Genomic DNA, 22,470 nt, shown 5'->3' with positions numbered 1-22,470 from the left:
GACTGTGAATGGCCCAGTGATGAATGGTGTATCACATATGTCATCTACAGTTGAGCTGGACCTATAGTAGTCCTTAGTATTAGGTCATCTACTGATATAGGGTTGTCCGATATAAACTTTTTAAAGGGCAGGGCAGACCTGTATTGTGTTTCACTTCTGTAAAAAGGATTTAAAATATGCATGCCTTTTTCTAATTTTTAGAAGTAGGCAAGTGCTATTGAATAAAAACAAGGAGCAGCCCGCTAAACAGTTCTGGAATTCATTGGACACGCCATGCATGCAAACAGACATGGTGCATTGGGTCCCACTATATCCTAACATGGATGTTAAAATGCAATAACAGTTGGACTGTGCATTTACTGGGTCAACAGAAAGGAGAGGCAGACAGCAAAGGCTGGTAAAGGGATAAAAATAAATCTAAATAAAATATACATTTTTTACTGGCTGACAAAAATCAGTTATCAAACTACAATGGACAATCTTAGTCCTAGATAACAGAAAAGACAGTTGTCCATAAGACAACTGTTTCTGGTTTTCCTTTCTAAAAACCACATTAAAACTCAGTTGTCAGCAATACAAATAGAAATAGGCCCTCATCTGTACTCAGAAAACTTATAAAAAAACTCAAAAGGGATGCAAAGTAGGAAAGGAATAATGGTATTTGCCCAGTAAATAAGGTACAAAAGAAATATTTTGTGCAATCTAAACCAGTCTCCCCAGCTGAAATTCATCCAATTCTTTGGATTCATTTCAACCATTTTCCCAGTAAAAGATAAACTTGTTTCAGACTACAAAATGCAACAGACCACCTTAAAGTCAGCCTGTAATTTGGTATTTGGACAATTATATTATCTGATCTCATGTTATTTGCCATGTACAGATGCATATACTTAAACCACCATCCATCTTTTTCTATTGCAATCTGTTCTTTCTGATAAGTTATAGAACTTTAACTCTGCTAGTCTTGTACACGTGCAAAAATACCTCAAAAGCAACTAGTCAAACTCCAGTTTCACTGAACAGCAAATTACATAAATATGGAAGTACTTTAGCAAAAGGAAAATAACTTGCTGCACCCACCTCCAAAAAAACATGCATACCATGTTACTATTCTAATTACAAAGCTGAGGAAGCCAAAGAAAGGAAAATCATTTGAGGAAAAACTTCAGTAAAAGAAGAGCTGGAATAGTCATTTTTGATGCAGAGCACAAACATGTGGCTAGTAGAGATAAGGTCCATATTCTATTTCCTGAGGAGTGCAGTTTAATGAATTGTACTGTATTAGGACAGCTTCTCAACTTTACATTTGAAATGACAAAGTGTTTACTTTAAATGAGAGGGGATCTAGCGACAAGTGCATTTAATAGCGATCATGTTTTGATATTCCTTGTAGGCTATTGAGCCATCTGTCTCGATTGTTAAGACACTCAGAGGGCTGTACTCTGAAGGAACACATGAAGGCCTAGGAATGGAATCATCCAGCGTTTCATATAGGAGATTTTGCACCATTGTGTGAACAGGAGAGCCATAGCGATGCCCTGCCGCTCTTGGGCACTCACCCTTGCAGTAATGAGGGTTATACCTATGGGGTGCAATGATCCAATGGTGCCAGTTTAACTGGCTGAACTTCAGTCGGAAGTCATGAAGATCACACTCATTTGTTGGAAATTCCATCTTTTCGTAGTGCTCAATGAAATTTAAGGTAGAGCTTGATGGTGGGTTTCGATTCTTTTGCTCTGCACTATTACTTTGACTTCTGCGGACACGAGTTGATTTTTGCTTCCTCTGTGTTTGCTCTCCAGTGGATTCGTTCTGACCCAGAAGTATACTGCTGCCACCATACCATTCTCTACTTTGATGCACAAATGTATTCCAGTTTTGGTTGGCTTGTTCACTGCTGTCATTCAAGTACAGAAGGAGGGAAGGAGTCATAAGTAGCAATGCATCAGGTTCTTCAAAACTCTTTTCTTGCATTTTCTCTTTCCTACATGCAATATTCACAGTCATGTGGATGTTCTTCTTGTGAAAACTGATTAATGGATAAAGGAAAGAAGTCACATCGACCTCTATCCAGCGATGCCTGCTGTTATTCTTGAATTCTAGATCAAATTCAAATGAATGTGGGGTATTGAAGCACATCAGATTTCCAGAGTCCTCTTCCTCTCTGACTAAGAGCTGGAAGCTACAAAAAGAGGGCAGTGGTGCAACTCTGTCTATGGAGTAGAGTAACACAGATCTAAGCAACTGCTCTAGAACAGCAACATGATCCAGATTAAAGAACAAATCCAGAGAGTAAGCATGCCCTGGAAAGGAGAAAAAAAAATATTAAGACATACACAGTATCTAGAGAGGCCAAGAACCAAAATTTTAATTTATGTTTAAAATGGTTTTAAGCTAAGCTAAAAGACACATGCTATTTTATAGAGCGAGTTGAAAAATGCAGCATGACTACACATTTCTTCATTCATAAAGTCAAGTAAATTCAATGCAATAATACATAATAAAAAAATCTAAATTGCACATTTGAAGTAAAATTCTGAAGACATTTTGCCTGTATTTTCATTTGAGAAATATTTTTCCATCTTTCCCTATCCTTTTTGTGTAGACAAGTACAGTTATCCATTCTGCCACAAGCAATACAGAACAGATTTCAGTCATATTTGCTCACTTTTTCATAATGGGCTCTCTAAAAATCAACACAACAGAGACAAATATTAACATACAAAAACAGACCACTCTCATAAAATCCACGTCATCTGTGCAGATATACATTATATAATCTCACTCACTGAAATGGTGGCAGCCATAATGAAATGGGTATGCTTATAAACATTTTAAGGCATTAACAGAAGTTGGGGTGGGGGTGGTACCTTGAATTGAAGACTGCAAGATGACATTGGGATAATGTATCACTACTATAAGTACAGCGTAAACCTATAGTGTGGTGTACACACGTGTATATACATACACACAAAAAACACAGGACATGCCCCTCAATTTTAATAGGAGGAAGCCAGCAGACTGTACTGTGTTAGTGTGTGCCAGCACTTTGCTTGGATCAGCTCCAACAGAGAATCAGCAGGGCAGCAGCAACACACATTTTGTCTGTCATTCTATATACAGATTTATACTACCACACATTTACAAGAACACATACTTCAGTGTTTCCATCTTGGAAGTAAAGTTTTCTGTTTCAATATTATCGCACACAAAATGAGAAGCCAGGTGCTTGGACAAGTTACCATTAGTATAGAAGGCACTCAGCAGGGATGGTCTTTGGGTAACTGGTGCCCTAGGCAAATGTCTCCACAGTGCCCCCCCCCCGACACCATCTGGTACCCCCATCCTGGTCTACCTACACCGGCCAGATTACTGGAAAAGCACCCCTGCTAGATATGCACCCTAGGAGGTTGCCTAGTTGGCCTATGCCTAAGACAGGCTATGAGACTATTGATTAGAAAATTAAATAATGACTTTTTTTTTTTTAATCTTAAGGAATTACAAACAGGTAACTAGTTTATAGCCCTGGGAATGAAAGGTATATGCTATACATTATTTAGCAGCTTTCTTGACGTTTAAAGGTCCAAACCGTGATTTTGCATAATTCATTTAGAAGTTCACAACAGGCATTCATATTTAGGTTTAAAATTTGATTCACTAATGGATTTAAAATCAAAACCTAAACATTGCAATTCCACATCTATAAGAGCACCCCCACAGGTAGTTTTCATGCTGAACATTGACTGGCAATACAGACTGCAGCACATAGTAATACAGAAAAATGAAGCCTGGGACAAAAGGCATGGAAATTAAAACAATCACAGAAGGCATGACAAAAACATTTTGAATTCACATGTCAGGATACAAAACATTTTTCAGTACCAGCCATAAAATGCATTACTTGCCTCAAGTATCGGTTTATGGCCATCCTATGTAGAAGTAGGAGAATGTCAAACAGTGGATTTTGCAAAGTGAATAAAATCTTCTTTTGTCATGCAAAAGAAACGAACAATCAGCTCTAACACTTACGGTGAAGACATATTTGGAATGAAGAAAGGAAGATGCCGTGGATATGTTTGTGACCTACATCAATGCCATGAATAACTGGCAGAGCTGTAAACAAAGTGCACGGTCAGTGAATATTCAACACAGAATAGAGAGAGAACATACAGAGGAATGGAAGTTTAATATCAATAACTTGAATTTTGTTAAGACATGGAGCTTTCCCTAGAAAGTGCCAACACTTTACTTGATAAGGACTTTACTCAGAGTTGAGCTGGTTGGGATTCACCCACCAAATAATTCAAACATAAAGACTACATTTTTGCTCCTTTCCTGCCTCTACATTCAAACAAACATGGCAGAAATCTCCTCAAAACAAAGGAAATTATAGCAGGCACACATTTAAAAGCCTACTGACCGTAATCTTCTGTTGAACACTGGAGAGACTAATTCTGGTAAAGTCCGCATGGATTTGGGACAAAGACATGTAGAGAAAGTATACAAGTCACCCTTTGGCCATACAAGCAGAAAATGTAGTCCCAAATTATTTGAAAGCAAGCTACTGGCAAATATTTACAAAATTAATGGAAGCTTACTGGAAAATGTTTTTTGAATAGTATTCATTTTACCATTGTGCAGTTTTGTATTCAACAATTGTGCAAATCTGTCTAGAATGGGGCACATCTGCTGTTAATTGAGCATATCCAGCCGATGAGGAATGCCTGTTAGAGTTCTTCTGTCCAGAATGTCGAATGCACACATTTGCTGAATGAAATTAGTCTTCACAGGATTTTGGAATTAGAAATTAGAGTGGCATAGCTGAAGGCTCAAATACAAGAGAAATTTGGGCCATACTTATTAAGAAGTCAATTTTGTCATTTGTTTAAAAGTCTAGTAGAAAATATAAAACACAGGATATCTTATTTATTTCATAGTTGCTTTTAAGGAAAGCAAGAAATATATTCATTCCAGAGCAGACATTGAGAGCTCTACAGGGATGGTATGGCTAAAGGTATGGGGTAATATAAAATTCACTTCTCCCCTATAACAATTTGTCTTCCCTGTAACCCCAGATTTCTTTCATACATGCTTTCACCTTCTCTCTATCCCAGCCACTAGATTATATATATATATATATATATATATATATATATATATATATATATATATATATATATATATATATATATATATATATATATATATATATAATATATAGCAATCTACCAGAATGCTATATCAAATACATCCTCCAGAATAATCATTTCACTTCCACGTGTTATCCAACTTTATATATTGTGACTAAAAATCTCACTAGATAGGTTAGCTACTTTTAAATGCCAAATGCCTCTCTAATTATTTACTTCACATTTCAACAGCTCAAAATGTATATGGAAGGTACTCTGCATTATCCTATGTAATGTGATACTATATAACACACTGTGTTCTCTGCATTATATTTAGTACATTTTTTCTGTTATGTAACTTGATCTATGGAGCTATTCTCCCCGGGCTTTCACTGAAAATGTGAGAAGTCACAGTAGGAATCTCCTGGTAAAAAGATAGATAATATATCCAGAATAGGAGATGGTACTAGAGGCAATAGCTTAGTGGCTAGATATCAGGAAAATGGGGAACAATCTGCAGTATTCTGTACACAGTCACGGGGAGTTGGAGTACAGGCCCCATGGGAACTTTGTATTAGGAGAAACCTTCTAATTAAAAGGTAGACTTGCCATTTATATGCCACTTAAAAAGAAATGAGAATGAGGAACGGGAACTGATCTTTGCTGAATAGGGATCGACGAATGTGTTTACTGAAAAGAAATTTAAAACTAATTTAGACCCATTTAGGATTACTGGATTTGAAAGGACACTTTAGAGCTACATAGTTAAAACTCTTACAGCACAAGCAGGTAAGCAGGTAGTTACAAAACAAAGTGGAAAAGGAATGATGAACTTTGGGGGGGGGGGTCAAAAAATAAGGAGAGCACAGGATTTCTGGATGTAGGCCCTTAAGGAGAAGAATAAACTAGAAAGTATAAGCATGTCAGAGGAATGGAGATTTCACTAATAAGGATGGCTGCAAGTAGGGGTATTGAAAACAGAGAAGGGGGACTACAATTAAATCAGAGAAAGTCAGCAAAAGAACCAGTGTATTAGGAGCAAGTAACTATGGGTTAAAAAGGGAACATAGTGGGATGAGGCAATGCAGAAGTTTGGAATGCAGATTAAAGGCTGCTTTCCCTACCAGGGATTGATTATATAGGCAGAGAGTAAGGAATAGGAGACTAAGTGGAAAACCAAGCTGGCTGAGATTTTAGTTGAGTCTAGAACAAAAGCTGCTGTTAAAGAGGGATAATTAGTAGAACGCATAAAATTAACTGTATACAAACTATAAGAATCGATCAGAAAATGTTAAAGATTGGGAATATACAAAGGATCAGTGGGAGGATATTTGTATGACTCAAGTATGCAGCAGAGTCAAGGTTTTAAGATTTTTGCTTCGATTGCTGTTTGCATTGCCATTGTTCTACTCCAAGCAGACTTCAGGGAATTTTTCCTTAGTTAGATAGCAAATGGCAAGAGGCGTATTGGGAAACAGAGGTATTGTGAAAAGTAACGAGTCAGCAGATTATAAAAATTTCCTACAAGAAGCAAACAGCTGTAACCAAGGACATAATTTCAGCTGGGATACAGAAACTGAAATGCCTTGACATAGTAAGGCCTTAAGTTTAAACACTGTTGGCTCCCAAAGTAGCAGTTGCTAGAAAAATGGAAATCAAATATAAACAGACCATAACTGAAGTACTGAACACTGTAAAAGTGATAAACTAATTGGAGGTGGAATATTTCGACAAGGGAAGAAGCAATTTACGTAGAATTAAACAGAATGTATGGGAACAATGCATGCACAATAAATGTTTAAGAGGCGGAGTGAAAATTTAAGGGAAGGCAGGATTTGAACAATTTATGTAATGTTGGAGTGAATGATTGTTAAATAAGAAAACATGTACAATGCATGAAAACAGTGCATGTAAATAATTTAATAGAAAAAATGTGTTCAAAATATGAACTGAGACTTTTAAAAGTAAGTAAATTAAATGAATAGGTCAGTGTTTGAATGAAGCATGGCAGTAAAAGGGGGTGCGTTTTCTTACCATTAGGGCAAACTATGCGATAGTTCACACTTTGCCTTAACAGACCAAGGAAAACCTATTGTGTCATTGCATCAGGCATTCACATTAAACAATTAACACATCAGTTAACTTCCATTTAAGTTTTTTCTTAAGCTCCATTCTGATCCTGGCCATAATCTGAACAAACAAGACTGCTGCCCTGCATGGCAGCCTACATATCTGAGCCCTGAACCTGCAACTACATACAGATTTAGGGCAAGGTATGGGGCCAACTCAAGCCATTACTGAAGTTTACAAGCCAAAAAGTGCTCATTAAATCTATGCATCATTGGAAAACTGTGTGCAAAACAGCAAGAACTTTAACTTGGTACATTTGGAGCCATTAAGCAAATCAGTGAAATACTGGAACAAGAAGGCAACGTTAGTAGCCTTACGGTTGTCCAAAACAAAGCTCTGAGGTTTTGCAGTACTATAAAAATAGACAAATTGTATAAGAATAATGAAGTAAGTAGTAAACAATTACATTGTTTTTGGAGAGGTAGCTGCCCACTGTTTTGTAGAAGCCAAGCAAATAATTGAATGGTTCTAAAATCATAAGAATTATCTGCTAAAATCTGTTTTGCATCTACATAATAGCTGAACTCATGGCTGCAACATAAAGGACAAGGCCACTGTCCAAAGTGAAATTTCCTATTGTGCACAGCATGGCAACTGCCTGCTTTGCATGATACAGCCAGGACTACATATTAACATTTGTGCACTCATTGTTTTGATGGAGCTGGTGTGAATGACTTCAGAGTAGCCTAGATACCTGCTTGCTTTGTAAATCGATTACATGTTGAAAACACCTTTTTCCTAGTAGCCATTATTTTTGCAATAACTGACAGTATTATTTTTTTAATAGTACAGAGTCATCTCATGCAATATTTATTGACCAGTAAACCACCACCAAAATGCTACTACTTTCCCACCAAAATGTTCTTGTTATTGGATACAAAAATGGAAGTTATTCACTTTACAATAAATGAAGCAAGAACTTGTTTAGTTCATACAAGCCAAAAAAAAAAAAAAAAAGTCTTAACATGTGGAAAAGCACTTTTAGGAGTGCAGTTTATGAACACAAATTTATTCCTGAAGATAAACAGTTTTGGTCAGTAGAAAAAAAAGTTTGTCACTCTGAAATAAGATAGATTTAAATGTAGGACTGAAAGAAAAATCTGGAAAAGTGGCCCAGTTTAACAATGCAATGTGCACGTACTGAACTCTATTTCAGTACTTGTAATACAATTCCTGTCTTGCTCCCAGAGATACTCAGATTTGAGATAGAAGTTGCTACTAGACCTCTCAACTGTTTGTTTTGATGTACATATTCACTTTCAGGCTTGGATTTTCCTATTCACATGCTGCACCTATTTTTGGAGGTTTGTCCCTATTTTCATGCTCGATTTACCACTTCAAGATTTTCTGAATCCATCATCACACGATTTTGAAGCCATTATAGAACATGTGAAACTAGGCCATATAGCCAGTAAAGTGGTGGCACCAGTAATGTAAGGAAAGACCCACATTGCTGCACACTCATGTTTTTAAACTTGTATTGTTGTGTATAACTTCACAACCCTACTAGAAATTGGATTTCTGTACTTTTGAGTATACAAATTTTATACCAATTGTATGTTCAGATTTTTAGTTGGATATACCTATTTTTCAAGAGCCTTTGTACCCTTTTCAATGTCTGCAGATTGAAACATATGGTTGAGGTTTCTCATTTCCATGTTGTTACCTTTGTATATGTTCATAGGATCATACAAAACTTCAAGGCAAACATATCTAAAGACCACTTGCACCTTGCGAGATGCTGATCTCTAGAAGTACTTCTCACTTTTAGGAGGGAAAAACACATCAGCCCAAGGACGAAATTGTGGGTGCCCATCCAATCAACGTCAAGGAGGTAAGTGTTAGTCTGCTCAACATGCAGGGTAATTTGTTCCAGAGATGGATCAACCTATTTATATGCTGATGGAGGTGCATATCCCTGGTTTGGGCATCTCTGTAATCATTTGTCCTCTGAAAATATGCCAGGCAGACTTCAACAAAGGAGTCTACAAGAAACAGACCACAGAGATAGGATTTCTAGTTTCTTAGTAACCAGAGATTTTTAGGTCAACAATCTTTATCATCATGAAGTTTTGGGGCTTCTCTAGGTGCATGATTTTTCTTACTAGGTACATGTTAGGTGGAACATAATGCTCAATAATTGGTCCAGATAGTGTAGAATACATAAACCCAACATCATTCTTTATCATAAATGACATAGCTATGGTAGATAGGCTCTCAACTATTGTTTACAACACAGTGCTCAAAGACGAGATAATCGACCCAGGTGCTGAAATCCCACACCGCTGTGTTGATATGGAGTAAGGTACTAGCTATGCTGTGCATTATAGATGGGCATTTTCCAAAGGTGACAATGTTGCAATTTCCACCTAGTTTGACACCTTCACCACTGAAGTGTAAGGACTAATTTTTGCTGAAGTGCTTCTGTATTAATGCAGACAACAGATGACAGCAGTCAATTTAGCCATAGTTCAGGGTTTGGGGCAAGAAGATCAGAAATGTATGTAACCCCATGGTGCTCCACAGCTTACCCTCAGAAGTGGCACCTGTCACCTTTATTGCAAGAGCTCTGCCCTCCAGAAGGTATGTAATACACAGGTTCATAGGTGTATACTAGTCTAATGGCCTTGGAGCCTTTACAAGCCTAGCCCAAAGAAATTACCCAGCCACAGTGCCCCTATCCAGTAGGGCAACTGGAGTGATCCCTGGGGTGAACTTTGTTACCCATCCACTTGTCAAGATTTCTCTTGAAGAGGGTCAGCGAGGTGCTCTGCTTGACATGAATGGAAAGTTTGTTCCAGAGTATGGGCAGTCTTTGGGAGATGAATCTGTCCCTCCAGCATGTTCTGTTAATTGTGGTAATGAGGTTGTGATCTCTGGAGCATGTGGCACAGGGGGATTGGGATTTCTTTAGGTGTAGCATTTCAAGTAGGGCTGGGTCGGACATGGCTTTGTAAGTCAAGCAGAGATCACCTTTAAGTAGATAAGAGACTGAGAACAGATGAAGTTTCTTGCGTATGTCCATGTAGGACATGTGTTTAAGGCCTAGGATCCTTTTTGTGAGGTACTTTTGTGGCCTCTCCAGCTATTTAGGTGTCTGGTCAGGTGCATGCCAAATGGGGCACTACATTCGATGACTGGTCTAATGAGGGATGAATAGAGAGGGATGATTACCTCTTTCTTCCTGGATGCAAAACCTTTGGTTATAAGATGTGCTACATAGGAGGACTTTCTGACCACAGTGACAGTGTGATGGTCAACCTGGATGCCAAGATTTCTTATGGCTCCTTCAGTGTTCAGTGGGCTCCCATCAACATGGTAATTCATGGGAACAGAGTTTTTTCCAAAGGGGATAATGCATTTTTTGGCGTTAAGCTTCAGGCCATGGTTCCAAAATCAGTCATTAGTCTCAGCGGCCCTTTTGTAGGATGTCTGCATCACTTGGGATGTTGATAATGACTCCTAGCTTGCAGTCATCGGCAAACTTGGTCAGCCAGAGTCCTTCTGTGTTGGCCTGGACTTCTGAGAAGTAGATGCTAAACAGGAGAGGGCCCAGGACAGAGCCCTGTGGGACTCCATTCGTGACTGGTCAACAGTCTGACTTGAAATCTGCAACTTTTATTCTGTGGGTCCTGTCTGAGACAATTTGCAACTCACCTAGTAATGTAAGGATTGATGCCTAGCTTGGTGAGTTTATCAAGGATACCCGAGTGGGGAATGGTATCAGAGGCCTTGGCCAGGTCGAGGTAGGCTGCATGCACTGCCTTACCCTCATCCACAGCCTTGTCAAGAAGTCAACCAGGTTCAGTAGGCAGGATCTCCCCTTGACAAAGCCAAACTGTGTGGGGTCAAAGCCAAACTGTGTGGGATCAAGACTTTGGAGATTGCCTATATCTTTAAGCAGGTCCATGCCTATATCTTTAAGCAGGTCCATGATTATGTGTTCCAAAGCTTTGCATACCAGACACATCAGGCTAATGGGGGGATAATTCCCATGGATGCTGTATTCTTGGTTTTGGACAATGCAGCTTTTATCTGTGCCACAGAAATAGTGGGTACCAGGCTTTCTTCTGGTATTGTGATAGGGCTCTTGGGGTTGGGGGGAAAAGTTGGCACTATATCCGTCAGTAAAGTTGGCTATATCTGTTGGCTCAGTATAGGAAGTGCCATTGTGCAATAACAAAGCAAATCAGGGTATACCTTGGAGATTTTTGATATAACTATAGAAGACTTTGTGGTTGTTTTTTGTGTCAACTGCAATTCTGCCTTCATAGCTGGCTTTAGAGGATTTGATAAGTAATCTCATCTTTTTTGTTGAGACTAAAGGAGATTTTCTAATCTTGTGACTTCATTTTTTTCTGCAACAGTTTCTTCCTTCTGTTGTACAGTTTATTGATGGCTGGGGACCACCAGATTGGCTTCCTTTTTGTCTTAGTTCTGTTTGGTATGGCAAGGTCCATGCATTTGTGTACATGCTCATACAGTGCATTGGTATATGATTCGGCAGTCATGCAGCTATTTTCCATTGGCATGGGTGCTGAGAAGTTAGCCACCTGTTTTTATGAGCCCAAAGTCAGCTTTAGAGAAGTTTTTCAGGGTGGTCGCCTTAGTGTGGGTGTAGGTGAGATGGAGCTTTCCATGGTGAGCAGTTTGTGGTTGGATTTAACCAGGGAGGAATTGACTATAGATGTGGAGCAATAGTCTCCCATGTTGAGGATGTTGGTTCCTCTAGTGGGGGTCAGAATAAGCTGGTCCTGGGCATTGGAAGTAGAATTCCAGAAAGTGTTGGGCCTGTACATTGGTATTTGAATAGTTTTCCCAGTTGATGGAAGGGTAGTTGAAGTCACCCAGTATGAGAGTATTGGGTTGGACCTTGACAGATTCCAGGGTGCTTAAGAACTTGAAGTGAGAGCCTAGGGACATATTTTGGGTTCTGTAGTAGGCTATTACTTGTATCACTGTCTTACCCAGTGTGAGTTGTACCTGAAGTATCTTGGATGCATTATGCTGGGCTACCAGTCTAGATGTGTGCATATCCTTTTAAGAACATGGAGATACCACCACATTTGGAGCTTCCAAATGTATTCTGGAGCTGAAAGGTATGAAATGAGTTGTAGCCCGAGAGTGCAGGGGTGCTTTCTGCCTTTTTAAACCAGGTCTCCGTTACAACACAGATGTCATTCTCCATTTTGAGGAGAGCTTCGACAGAGTGCATCTTGAGATTTACACTTCTAGCATTGAGCAGCATGACCCTCAGATTGCATTTGTTTGTAGCTGTGATGGTGAAATTTTGGTCTTTGGAACACTGCCTAAAAAAAGGCAGTGTAGGGGCGGCAAGAGCTTTAGGCAGTACCCGGAATCCCAGGGGTGACAAGATGCAGGCCGTCTCTGGCAAAGCATCGAGGTCTATTGATCATGTCATCCCAGTCAGACAGATACTAGATCCCCTTCGAATGACACAAGAAACTTAGCCAATTGTTGAAGTCAATCATTTTCTGCTCATACTGTGGTATAATTCTGGGTGATGGTAGAATACTGCTCAGGCCTAGGGTCATAACTGGCTGGACTACATAATCCAAAGAGTTCCATCACATCTCTTTTCATGTAGTTCAGGGAGGTACATCTCAGGTCATTCACACCCATATGGACAATGACTGAGCCATTTTTGTACTTGATGTGGAGTGATCTGAGTGCATGTGTTATGTGTTGGATCCTGGCACCTGATAGACAACTGTCACCTTCACCTTGTTCAGCCTAGTGAGTGGGACAACAATGTGCCTCACAAACATACTACTATAAAGGATCTACTTTTAAGTTTGTTTTACCTTGTTTACATGGGGTAGTGTCAAAGGACTAAGCCAGACCCAGATATGCTGCATGGACAAAGTGACTACTATCCACCGTCTCTGTAACCTTTGCAAAGGAGGTTTTATTGCTGAGAAGACATGATCTGCCTTTTACAAAACCAAACTTGTGGGTCCAGTTATATAACTGTACTAAGATATTGTAAAATGTTCAGATATCGTATGCTTCATGGCCTTGCAAATGAGGGAAGCTAGGTTGATGGACCTGCAATTTCTGGGGTATGGGGGTAGGGCCTCCTTTGTGCAGAGGTCCCACTACAGCAGTTTTCTAAACCTCAGGTGCATACTGTGGGGTTAGTTCAGTAGGGGTGTGCCTAGTGCTATTAATTAGGGTCACTGGTAAATTGTCTGGGCCCACTGAAGTGGTGTTACAGACAGGAATGTTCCAGGGCAATCTTGGGGGCAAATGAAGTAAGAGATTTGTAAAAATTCAGCGATGGTTCCTGTAAAATTAGCACTAATGTATCCAAGTACGTTAATTATACATTTAGGCTTGGAGTAGATAATGCTGTTTTGGATTAGATTTGCACATTGTTAAAATCCCTTTATATTTGATTCCATTGGGAGTGCTAGGTCTATATACTTATGTGGGAGGATTCCATTGGGAGTGCTAGGTCTATATACTTATGTGGGAGGAGAGTTCAGAAGAAAAAGCAATGGCTGGAGCTTTACTGGGAGTTGTGACATTGCAAATATCTTAAATAGCTCACGGAATTTAAGCTAGTTTTAGTCATTCAAACTTGTTTACAACCGTGGAGTTAGTGGGTTTAATGGAGAAAGTTATCTGTGGTACTACTTAACCAGGGCTGGAAATACTAAAGGCTTGTTACACTTAGAGGAAATGTCATCTGTGAGGACCAGGTTTAGAATGTTTCATCTCTTAGCAGGTGATTTAACTGCTTGTTCTAAGGTAATATTTACCAAGTCTTAGAATCTTTGGGTATATCCAAATTCAGACGTGAAAGTACACAAGCTGATAACCCAATATAAGGGATTATTTTGACAAAGATAGCTCACAAGTACATTTAGGAACCTATAATGGTCTACTGGGGACAGGGGCAGTGTTTGCACTTTGGGGGCCCCCAGCAAATGTCAAGTTTGGGGCCCCCTAGGCACTTTCAGTTTAAGTATCACTCTGTCATTGCCACCCCTTCCTAGCATCCTTTTAGTTCATGCTGCAGACTTTTAGGAGTAGTATGTTCAGACTGACCTGTAGCTACAATGCTCTTACATTACAACAAGCCTGTCTACAACACGATGTTGGCCCATCTCACAAAGGAACATTCACAGTTACTGGTATTTAGTTGCAACAATGATACATTATAACAACTCTATGTACAGGTCTAGTCTTAGATGAAATGGCACCCTAGGCCTACTGTTTCAGACACACACACACACTCAAGTCCTCCCCTCTGTCTCTCCCCATACTGTGCACACTACATGTCTCCCCCCCATACTGTGCACACTACATGTCTCCCCCCCATACTGTGCACACTACACGTCTCTCTCCCCATACTACTGTGCACACTACACGTCTCTCTCCCCATACTACTGTGCACACTACACGTCTCTCTCCCCATACTACTGTGCACACTACACGTCTCTCTCCCCATACTGTGCACACTACATGTCTCCCCCCATACTGTGCGCACTACATGTCTCCCCCCATACTGTGCGCACTACATGTCTCCCCCCATACTGTGCGCACTACATGTCTCCCCATACTACTGTGCACACTACATGTCTCCCCCATACTGTGCGCACTACATGTCTCCCCCATACTGTGCACTACATGTCTCCCCATACTGTGCACTACATGTCTCCCCATACTGTGCACTACACGTCTCTCCCCCCATACTGTGCACACTACACGTCTCTCCCCCCATACTGTGCACACTACACGTCTCTCCCCATACTGTGCACACTACACGTCTCTCCCCATACTGTGCACACTACATGTCTCTCCCCATACTGTGCACACTACATGTCTCTCCATACTGTGCACTACATGTCTCCCCCCATACTGTGCGCACTACATGTCTCCCCCCATACTGTGCGCACTACATGTCTCCCCCCATACTGTGCACACTACATGTCTCCCCATACTGTGCACACTACATGTCTCCCCATACTGTGCACACTACATGTCTCTTCCTTTTCCTACATTTTACTCTTCAGCTTATTCACCAAGCCATAACTTTCTATATGCTCTGAATTGTATTTTAATTTTTTTTTCTACATAACCTTTTCATCCAATGATATCTTAAACAGAAATTATGATAAAGGAAAGAAATTCATTCTTGCTGTTAAAGCTTTAGTTTTCCTTGCATCCTTTCAACACACCTTTCCTGACCAAGACAGCACAGATGTAATAATTTAGGAAACAACACAAAAAAGCCAGGGTCCAAAAAGCCATAGGGTTACAGATGCTCTGGGATGCACTTTAGAGCATTTTCCCATCCTTTGAATCCAATGGTGGCCTAATTAAAATCATGAATAAGAAAAGAATTTCAGTCTTATTTTTATTTGTTTTTCAAGGAAAATATTAAGTTGTGCTCAATAAACTAACAAAATGTTGGGAGGATACACAGGTTCTATCTGGGAATAGTGCCTGGCTCTCTAACCCCTCAACAAAGACAGTCAGTGTCAAAACGTCCCTATGGTGTTAGATTGGGATGAAAGGAAAGGTTCAAATTGCCAGAGTCATGTATTCCAACTGACTGCTGACATATATATATCTATATATCTATATATCTATATATCTATATATCTATATCTCCACACACACATATACCTCGGAGGTCTGAGAAAAGTAAAAAACAATGGCCACACTATCTTCAGCCCAAACACAAGCCATAATGACTTCCTGTGCACACCTCTAAGGTTTGACTGTGATGAAGATTACAGTAATAACCACACAATTTTCAGCCGCCCCCCCCCCCCACAATACACATACATAACATACAGCAGTTTTCTGTACATACAAAGTTGCGGTTGAGCAAGGCTTGTTTTAGAATTGATGCAGTTGACAGCAGAGGCCATTTTCAGCTTTATCCCTAGCAGGGTCATGTCACAGCCCTATTAAGGTCAGAGTGTAATCAGAAATTAATGCATTTTTCTCCACTTCATTTTTCCCCAAACAGCAACAGCTTTTGTGGGGCCTCCTCAGAGTCAAGGATGATTTAGAGTCCCCCCCCAAATCCATTTAAATATAGTCTGGGGAGTAGGGGGTCACCAGACTCTTAGAAAATCTAAGTGTCTGAATGCTCTGTGATATATTTTATGTCTTACTTTTGAAATATAATTAATTAGCTACATTTATTACTAATATCCAGAAGAATAATATATGTGACATGACACTGTGTGTGTACAGAAAATATTCTGTGATTTTTTTTTTCACACACACACCCCATAGCAATACTGATTTTGCACTTATTTTGGCAAATAGCAACACACTGTGCAACCCTGATACTGTTACACCAGGTCAGTGACTGCTGTTTAGCAATCAAACATCAGCAGGGGTAAGTCACTTTTATTGAACTCACTGAAGAGTGAGGCATACAGGTCATCGTCTCCGACATCATAGACCTTCCCTGATGTTGGTCATAATGTTTCTCTGTCCTTCATAAAAAGTTTGATTTGCTGATAAATCATTTAGGATTTCAGTCAATAAAACTAGACCAGTTTTATACTTCTTATTGTCCAAAAAACTGCATGTTGATGCAAAAGGTGCTATTCTATTAATTGTTTAAGTTAGTAATATTTAAAATGTGCTCCTGATTTTGAGCCTTTACTCTGCTATTATTTTTGGCACAGCACTGATTTTCAGCAAAGCAGTTAATATAGTACCTGGTATTCTGTCAGTATTTATAAAACTCCTTAAAAAGAAAACCATTCCTGAAGACTGGAAGAATCGGCTATTCTTCAAATCCAAGGTTTACCCTGAGATCAGTCAGTGTGGGCTGTTGATCTCTCCAGTGTTTACCCTTGCTGGTTTGACAGACATGTTACAAAATATCAAGATGCTATGTTTGGGGGCCCCCAGTGATTGCAGGGTTCGCTGGTGCCTAAAGCCGGCTATGACTGGGGACATGAATATTGTCAGATAGCAAGCTATATCAATTACTTTTAAGAGTTAGTAGGAGCTGAATAAATTCACTATTAGTCACAGGATATTTGCCTAGAGTTGATATCTGGCAAAAATAAAGTTTCTTCCACACTGTTCCTCAGGTTTGAAGGCATGGAAAATGTGAATACAGGTAAAACCAACTCTAATACAACATAGAGATCAGTGTGTTCTAAATGCAGGGTAGCTTCAAGATCAAGCAGTTTAAGACTTCTGGCATTGAGAAGAGCAAATTTGGTGTGTTAGACTGATTTATAATGTCAGACTTTACCTAAAGAGGTACTATGGGGGCAGCAGCTGCTTTGGCCAGTATGCAGAAGTCATAGAGCAGGAAATTCAGGTCATCTTCAGTGAAGCAGGTTACCCAGTCTTCAATCTCTTCTCAGACTTGCACTCTGCCAAACCCCCCCCCCCCCCACACACACACAGAGTGACACCAACTATTTAGCCAATTACTGAAATCAATTTTCTGTTTGTATTTAGACATTAGTCTGGGCAAAGGTAAAATTCCACTTGAGGCCAGCATCTTGCCTGCATCCAATAGGTCTCTCTACGTGTTGCTAAGGGTCGAGGTCTGCAAGTCACTCTCCTATGGACAACACTCAGGTGTATTTAAATTTGCCTGGTGTGAAAAGCTATCTTGATATTATGGACCCTCTGCCGGAGATAGAGGCAACAGTTACCCTGTTCTTTTCCAACCTTGTGAGCTTTGAGTTTGTGTGCCTGACAATGGAGTCGCTAATTATTAGAACTGTTTTACTTGCATTCTCCAAGTTTATGCTAGTGGAAGGCTTATGACCTACAAAGCTTGCAACTCTTTGCTACGTGAGAAGGTTGGGATGGGGAGACAGAATTTATGCAGAGACCTGATCTCTGTATTGAAGGTGTTGGAAGTTTTTTTTTTTTTGACAGCCTTGGCATATGGTGCTGTGGTTGGTACATATATGTGTGTGGATACTGCCATATCTCAACCATTTTTGGCACTAGATTTTTGGATGAATCCAAATATAATGGTATAGAAAGTTACTAGATCAACAGGTTTTGTATTCGCACACATTTTCTGAAAGATGAAGTCTGATATTCAAAAGACTCAGTGACTTCAATCATCAGTAAATTTCCAGAAGATGACAAATTTTAGGAGGAGCAAAGGAAAACAGACAAATCTGGACATGCTGTAGATTCAGCTGAGATATGGATAGTCTCATGTTGCCAGAATACTTTAACTTTACAAAGCACCTCAAATTAACGGGACTGGTAGTTTTGACCCAAAGCCAAAAAGCTACACATTTGCCCTGAACGCACATTACAGGCTAGACACAACAAAAACACAGATCTTACATTCTTACTTCTAATTTTTTTTCATAGCAGGAACAGAAAGTACAGACATTCATGACGAGCAATTTATTATACATATTTTAAGGCACAAGTTACTTTGGTATTCTCAGTCAATCTAAGAACAAATTAAATGTTATACGTATTTTAAAGCAACGGTTACGTGTTTAAAACAAAAAATTTACAGCGAAAAATACAGTTAAATCTAAAAGGAAAGCAGAGGCAAGCAAGGAGAGCTATAGAAACAGTTAAATGCATAATCGACATAGCTCTCAGTTGTCCCCCCCCAAAAAAAAGCCCCCTTATATGCTCCCTAGCTAATGCTAACACTTTTGTTACCTGTATCGGAAGGAATGTGGCTTTCAGAGCGTGGACTAAAAAGTCTGGCAGTATTATAACGGTGACCTCTGGATGGCTTTGGGATCCCATCCTTGGTCGCTGATCGCTTGTAGAGGCGCTTCATGTAGCGGAGATGGTGAGAGTTGGGGTTACGGCGGGGACCCCCACCTACTCCCTGTTTGTTGCTTAGAATCTTTAACAAAGGCTCCAGGATACTATATTTCTGAACAGCGCCCACCTTGCCCTTCACAGTGGGCGACGTAGCCCTTGCCGGAGTCCAGCAAAGCAGCAAACAACACAAGACCAGCCCAATGGACAGATGGAAAGAAAAGCACTTGAAAGAATCCATTGGCACAACCAGTGGCGAAGCATGCAATCATGGCAGGAAGCAGACAGTACTCTCTTAGGGCGGGCTGCGCCCCGACAGGCGCATTTAACAGGACCAGGTGAGCATCTCTTCCTTATTAATTAATTAACACACTCTGAAAGGTCCCAACAAAAAGAAAGGATGCTGTATTTCGCACTATTGGGTTTGTCTTATTGCATTCAAATGCGCCTGCATCTAAACACAAGAAAGATTAAATGATATGAGGTTTCAGCAAGAAAAAGTTTACTGTTAGCTCTTGCAATTAAAAGTATAACTAGAATTAAAGCGTATGACTTTCATAATCATTAAGTTAGAAATGTTGTCGAGGTGGATGGATGAAACTGTATGTCATTAACCAGAAATTGGAATTGTGTTTTTTTATGTGGATTTCTATTGATAATATATAGGAGAAAGCTCAAAATAGTTCTGAGGGATAGGGCAAAATTATGAATCAAAATTAGAGACGTTTTATGGTTAATTAGGTATGGATATTAGGCAAGTTTGTAACTTTGCAATTAAGGCAAAAAGTGGCTTCTGGAAATGTCCAGCTTTTTTCTTTTTTTTGGGAAAAGAAAGGTCAATGGAATTTATTAAATAAATAAATTCAAGCCCTAAATCTAGCTGTTAAGAAAGATTTTGTTTTTTCTTTTGCATTATTTTACCGTATAAATTCAGACTGCTAGCTTTCTTAAACTACATGGATGTATAAATGTCCCTGTATTACATGGCTGAACTCTCATGTATGTTGCAATCATGCTTGACAACTTCCCTCCGACTTCCTTTCTTCCTTTTTCAATTTCTCCTAAATCTTTCAGAACATCAGTATTCTTTGACAACTTATTCTAGAAATTTGCTGCACTTGTTAAGTACATTTGTATATCAGTTTTAAATCCTTTCTTTTTAATCCGTGGATTGTACCCTTATCATTCTCAGCCTTCCTTTTGAATTGCCCCATGTTGTTTCTTATTTTGTGTACTCCTGTCCTGTTACTTTCCTGCTTTTCTTTCAGTCCATACATTTCAAATGTCTATTGTCCCTTCCGGTTAACTTAAGTTCCCACCCCAGTCTTCTAATCATTTTTTTTTTTGGAATTACTTTAGAACTTCACAAAGAAGATGTGGTACCGATAAGAATATACAAATGGGTAGTGTCCTCCCATTGCATTGTGTATTTTCACTTTATATGGCAAACCATAATCTATGTTAAACCCTTTCTGCTTATGATGGTGTATCCATCTAATGATTTATGTACCAAAGTTCTTTTCCAAACCTATTTGTCCCAATCTGATGTTGTGCATGTTGAGCAATTGTGACTGAATGCATTTATTGTAAAATAACTGTAAAATGTGAATTGCATATTTGGCTTGAGAAACTGTATTGATTAAATTTGTTGTTTTGTTGTGTTAATGGATTAAATGTGTACTGTTTTGTGAATTCAGAATGTACTTATTTTACCTTTATTGTGTATGCCCAACTAAACAGGCACCTATTGCAATAGGAAATTAAGGGACTCACACCCACACCTACAGGGTATAATCACTATATGTTACATTACTTACTGTTACCTACTAAGCTTTATATTGAAAGAATTTTTAAATGGTGAAATAATCCATACCGTGGAAATTGTTTCTCTCAGTTTATCTACGTACCCATTTTACTGACTTGTAACCATACCTCTCAACCTCTTAGAGCAAGAAATTTGAACAAAGCCATAAATAATGGAGGGGGAGGGGGCAAAGGCCCCAGAATAGGGACACTTTTTTAAATCCTGCTCTCGTAAACTTAGAAAATTGCTAAAATAACAGGTTTTGCTTTAGCATAAATTTTCTGAAGGGTATGGAGTCTGAAATTTAAATGTCTGTCATTATTTTCTAATTGAATCCTCAATAATTTGCCAGAAAATCACAATTCTATGAGACACAGACTATAAAAATATGATGCAAAAATCTGGACATTCTGCAAAAATATGTACAGTTGAGAGGTATGCTTGTAACTGTGTGCTTCATTTCCACGGTTTTCTTTTTGTTGCTTCTTATCTTTGCTTTGTTTGGCTTGATTTTACGTATCACAATACAAACCAAGCCCATGTCACTGCATCATATTACATAGTACTAACTGTTTTGCTTACTAAAATTGTTATTTGGACTACAAGTGGTTTTGTTGACATTGGCCCTTAGCATCATGGAGCAGCTACATGACTGAGCACTGACTTTGGTTGTCCTTGCCCATCTTCAGTGGTCAAGCACAGCCTACTGCTTCTGACATTCTTAATGCACTGTGAGGCATAAAAAATGTTACTCATGGTTCCCTAGTAAATACCCAAGGGTCTACATGAAACACACTGGTACTTTGAAAAAGTAGTCCTGCACATAGTCTACAACAATGTGTACTAGGAGGCTGAATGTGGAGTGAGTTTTTAGAAACTTCATTACTTCAAAAAACTGAAAGAACTTTGTTAAAACTGAAAACAAATGTGTGCTATTGGGATATTTACAAATACTCAAGGACCTGCACTGCTCATACTTGTCACTGTCTTAAAATTTAACTTACCATCCCCGTACATTATTTTGAAGAAGACAACCTCTTAATGAAAATACATTCAATGTTTGTGCGCCCTTGAGACAGAGGCAAACTATCCATATTGGCACTGTGCTACAGAATATAGCCCTCCTTACAGGTTCATAGGTACTGACTGTGCTATTGATCTGTGAGGATCTTAAGAAACCTAGCTTTACATTCTAATGGTAGTTGTTCACTCTTGTATTTTCCATGCATACAACCAAGATGGACAAAATAAGGATATGTTAGGACAATAACATGTTTGCCTATTCGTGAGGTACAGATGTGCTAAACTGGGGGTACATTTGAGGTTACCCATCCATTTGTGCAAATTATATTTGAAAACAGTTAGAGAAGTATTTTGCTTTGTGCAGAGTGGATGGCTTTTCCATAGAAATGGTATTCTCTGTGATACAAACCTATCCCTCCAAGTTATTTTAAGTAGTCCTGACAGTATGGTCTTTTGTAGCTCTGTACATAAAGAAGATGTCACCTTTCAGTAGTTCTTTTGAAAGGAAGGACAAGGCTTTGAGATGGTCTGCACAGTTTTTTTTACAGATTAGACCCTTGATTTTATTTAAGTGAGGAAGTGTTGTGATCATTCGAGTTGTGACAAATTTTTGGC

The 22,470-nt window shown here is 39.2% G+C and overlaps 1 protein-coding gene across 1 annotated transcript; it reads right to left on the bottom strand.

Moving 5' to 3' along the window:
- Positions 1 to 1,242: 1,242 nt before the first annotated feature.
- GDF9 (growth differentiation factor 9) lies at positions 1,243 to 19,047 on the bottom strand. The gene is made up of 2 exons (XM_044069260.1): positions 18,921 to 19,047; positions 1,243 to 2,303 (listed from the first exon to the last, which is right to left on the bottom strand). Exons 1-2 carry the CDS (start codon positions 19,042 to 19,044, stop codon positions 1,345 to 1,347), a joined length of 1,083 nt encoding a protein of 360 aa, XP_043925195.1. The 5' UTR covers positions 19,045 to 19,047; the 3' UTR covers positions 1,243 to 1,344.
- Positions 19,048 to 22,470: the final 3,423 nt, after the last annotated feature.

This window comes from Protopterus annectens, chromosome 4.part0, assembly GCF_019279795.1.
Source record: "Protopterus annectens isolate FY-2018-M chromosome 4.part0, PAN1.0, whole genome shotgun sequence".
NCBI lineage: Eukaryota > Metazoa > Chordata > Ceratodontiformes > Protopteridae > Protopterus > Protopterus annectens.
This window is presented reverse-complemented; position numbering and strand designations above follow the sequence as displayed.

Coding starts and splice junctions, on each gene's coding strand:
- GDF9 (XM_044069260.1), bottom strand. CDS start 19,044: ATGAAGCGCCTCTACAAGCGATCAGCGACCAAGGATGGGATCCCAAAG. Junction 2,304..18,920: donor CCACATTCCTTCCGATACAG/GTAACAAAAGTG, acceptor TCTCCTTTCCAG/GGCATGCTTACTCTCTGGAT.